This window comes from Lygodium microphyllum, chromosome 6, assembly GCF_053477565.2.
Source record: "Lygodium microphyllum isolate KBCC chromosome 6, Lygodium_microphyllum_v1.1.10, whole genome shotgun sequence".
Taxonomy (NCBI): domain Eukaryota; kingdom Viridiplantae; phylum Streptophyta; class Polypodiopsida; order Schizaeales; family Lygodiaceae; genus Lygodium; species Lygodium microphyllum.
In genome coordinates, this window is record NC_141140.1 from 37,777,520 (window position 1) to 37,781,075 (window position 3,556).

The following is a 3,556-nucleotide window of genomic DNA, read 5'->3' on the forward strand; positions in this document are numbered from 1 at the left end:
TAATGCAATGGATGCGTAATTATGAATTGCGCCCCGCCCAAGTACAACAGGTATGTTAATTTATTTGTGGGTTAGGTTGGCGGTCGTTGTTCTAAGGATAGATAGATCTCGCCTACGAGGGTGTTTTCTTGGATGCTGCTGCTACCTTTACTTTGTCGACTACCAAACGGAAAGGTGAACGATAAAAGGAAGAGAGGGGAGGGGGTAAGAGAATTTGCCCACAACCAACCAGTCGGTCCACTGACTCGATTTCTGAACTACCTTGACAATAACAATAGCAACAAAGAGCAAGAGCGCTTTATAGAGATGTGATATATGCGCAGCAAATGCCCATCCAATATGCCTTCCAAGCAAAGGCTCGATGATGAGAGGGTCCTAGATGCACTTAGTAGCTGCCTTTCTGTATCGGTTGACCCTTCGGAATCTCGTATGGGTTAGATAAAGGCAAGAGAGATCAAGGGCCGGGGCCGTTCCATGCACGCCTCAGTCCATTCCATGCGTAGGGGGACCGTGCTGGTAAAAAGCTTATCTTCCGCTTCTGATGAGAGCTTGTATATCGATATATATATGTATATATATATATATATATATATATGCATGTATATATATATTGTATAATCTGAATTAAAGGCTTCTGTTTTCTTTCCTGAAAATACAGAGGCTTTTTTGTGTGGTGTGTGGGCCAGAAACGGAGGGGTCTATGATGAGGTAGAGGCAGCATCATGGCCGCCTTCCTTGGCCATGTTCGTCTCTCACGAGAGAGGAGACACGGGATCATCATCAAGGGCACAGAGTAGTAGACAAACGTCAGTTGGGTTTGGATGATGAAGGCGGGTTGGATGATGCGGGCGTCCCAACTGAAATTGACCGCCGGAGTGCCCTAAAAAAAGAGAAGTTCAGAAAAGCAAAGGATGGAAGAAAAGATGAGTCTTCAGAAGCCCGCAAGAGATATAATTCTTCTGCCCCGGCTGGAATGATGGAGGGGTGGGCATCATAAAGAGGGCCGCATAGACAGACACGCACAGAGAGAGAGAGAGAGAGAGAGTCAGTCAGTCTCTGACCATCGATCATGGTTAGCAGCTATAAGCTCAGCAGCAGACGATAAGTACAACACATCGGCTGGCAGGGCACGCCTTCATCCATGACGATGGAGCTGGCATCATCGACAGTGATCGATGTGGTCAAAGAGGCCGCGGGCCTCCTGAGCACCAACCTGACCCTCCTGTCATTCACCACGCTCCTGCTCCTCTTCCCTGTGGCCTCCCTCGCCCTCTCTCAGGCGGTGCTGCTCGCCGACGCAACCACCAACCTCTGGGCGCACCTCCCCGCCTTCCACCAGCGGGCGGCTTTGGAAACCCCCCTCGGCGAGCTCGTATACCGCCACGTGCCAGGAGCTCTTCTCGCGCAGGCGCTGCGCTTCCCGGTGGTGCTTACGCTGGGGCTGCTGGCCAAGGCCGCGGTCCTATACGTGCTCGACCGGCGCCGCCGGGGGAGCCCGTCGTCCCTCACGGGCATCTTGCGGGCGGGCCCCTCCACGTGGGCCCGCCTGGCGGCCACCCACCTCTGCATCTCCCTCCTCCTGCTGGGCCTCGCAGGCCTCGCCCTCCTGGCGCCTCTTGTCGCCGCCGGTTTCGCCCGCCACCTCCACGTGGCGGTCGCCGCCCCGCTCATCGAGACGCCTCTCCTCCTGGCGCTCTCCGTAGCCCTCGCGCACGTGCTGGCGAGCTCGGGCCTGGCCCACGTGGCGGCGGCGATGCCTGGCGGCCCGTGCGGGCCGGGCGCCGTCCGCAAAAGCGTGTTCCTGCTGATGAGGCTGCGGGCGCTACAGGCACCGGCGCTCCTGCTCTTCCTGGCGACCACCCTCTGCGCGACCCTGGTGGAGGCCGCCTTCCAGTTCCGCATCCTGGCCCGCGGCGGGTCCCTCTGGGAGGCCCCCCTCCTCATCGCCTTCTACTCCTTCATCTCCCTCTTCGACACCCTCATGAGCTTCGTCTTCTACCATGTCTGCCAATCCGCCGCTGAGGACTACTCCTCCTGCTGCGACGAGCTGTCGCCTCATAATCATCAATACCATGATCATCATGAGGCCCTCGGCCCGGAGCACCAGCTTCTTTGCGGCCTAGCTCTGATGGACCAGCCAGCATGCAGCAAGTCGAATCACCTCAGCTTTCAGTATTATCCTGTATGATACATTCTCACATAACCATCATTAACACGCTAATCACGATCCAGGATCACTGTCATTGATCCTCAATGCAGCTAGCTGCTACCCTGCTATTCAACACGATCACTATAACCCGGTGGGAATTAACTAACTATAATTTGCAGCTAGCTCTTGACCAACATGCTTTCCACACAATAATTAAGCCTTGCAGCAGTAAAGCGATTTTCCTTATTCCATAAGGACTCGCATAATGCATTATCGGGGCTGTATCTGTACATATACATGATAGCTCAGTGAGTGGCACATTGTCGCTCCTGTACCCGCTGCTCCTGCGCTTTCAAAAAGATGTGCGTGTGTGGTGCTTGAAACATTATGCCCGGGTAGGGCGTCGTTCGATTTGGTTTCCAAAGTGTAATGTTACTATTTTTTCAAACCCAGCAGTTGGGTCTGCACGTGAGGGGGCCACGTCTTCACTAGTGAAGCATCATCCACAGACATTGGCTACATGAAAGAGTTCCCGCGACTTGTGGATCTCATTTTAGTTTGTAAGCGCCTCGCCGCACCACACACGTAGGATTATCAACTTGGGAGATAGACAGAGACAACTCGTAGATTGAGGGACACTCGTTAGTTAACGCTTCGCATGGATACCCATGAACATCCAATGAAGTCTAGTAAAGTGAGGAGAGAGCTCTTTAAATGGCTCAGGGAATGATTTCGTTCCGTTTTTGGATGGCCACTGCCCACATGGATTAACTAGTTGGAGATTATGAAGTGCTTCTATCTTTTAGGTACTGTATTAACTCTCCAAGTCTGTGCCATGTGCACTTGTGTGCGACTATTTATTAAATCTTCGAACACTAAATCAAAAGTACCAATAGCCATGCCATGCCCAAGAATATCAACTTGCGAGTGTGCTCTAAGGACTCCAAGTATGCACGGTCACATGCAAGTCCAGGTTGTAGAGAGAGAATGCAAAAAAGACACTACAACAAAAAGGGTTCATAGACGTGCTTGTAGATGCAATATTTGAATTGTGAAAAAAAATGTCGGGCGCGTTTATTGACGCGTCTACAAAATCGCGTCTAAAAGCGCGCTTATGATCAGAGTTACACGCACACTTAGATGCGCCTATAGACGCGCATATAAACGCGTTACGCAAATATATAATCATATTTATAAAAAAGTGGACATATTCATATTGTGCGTCTATACAGGCATGTATCTACGTGTCTACAACCGCGTTTACTCTGAAAGTTTTTGACGAGAATAGACATGTATTTATCCTGCAATTCAGACGCGCTGATAGATGCGCAAAACAGAGGTATGAAAAAAAAACTAGAGAGCTGGTTTTTTTTCCCCCATCAACATCAAATTGTATGCTTAGGAAAA

The 3,556-nt window shown here is 51.2% G+C and overlaps 1 protein-coding gene across 1 annotated transcript; it reads left to right on the top strand.

Moving 5' to 3' along the window:
* The first annotated feature begins 379 nt into the window (after positions 1-379).
* Positions 380-2,573, top strand: LOC148034474 (uncharacterized). The gene is made up of 2 exons (XM_087679422.1): positions 380-516; positions 659-2,573. Exon 2 carries the CDS (start codon positions 1,142-1,144, stop codon positions 2,186-2,188), a length of 1,047 nt encoding a protein of 348 aa, XP_087535548.1. The 5' UTR covers positions 380-516; positions 659-1,141; the 3' UTR covers positions 2,189-2,573.
* Positions 2,574-3,556: the final 983 nt, after the last annotated feature.

Bases quoted from the DNA above. Each gene is read 5' to 3' on its own strand.
- LOC148034474 (XM_087679422.1), top strand. From the start codon at position 1,142: ATGACGATGGAGCTGGCATCATCGACAGTGATCGATGTGGTCAAAGAG.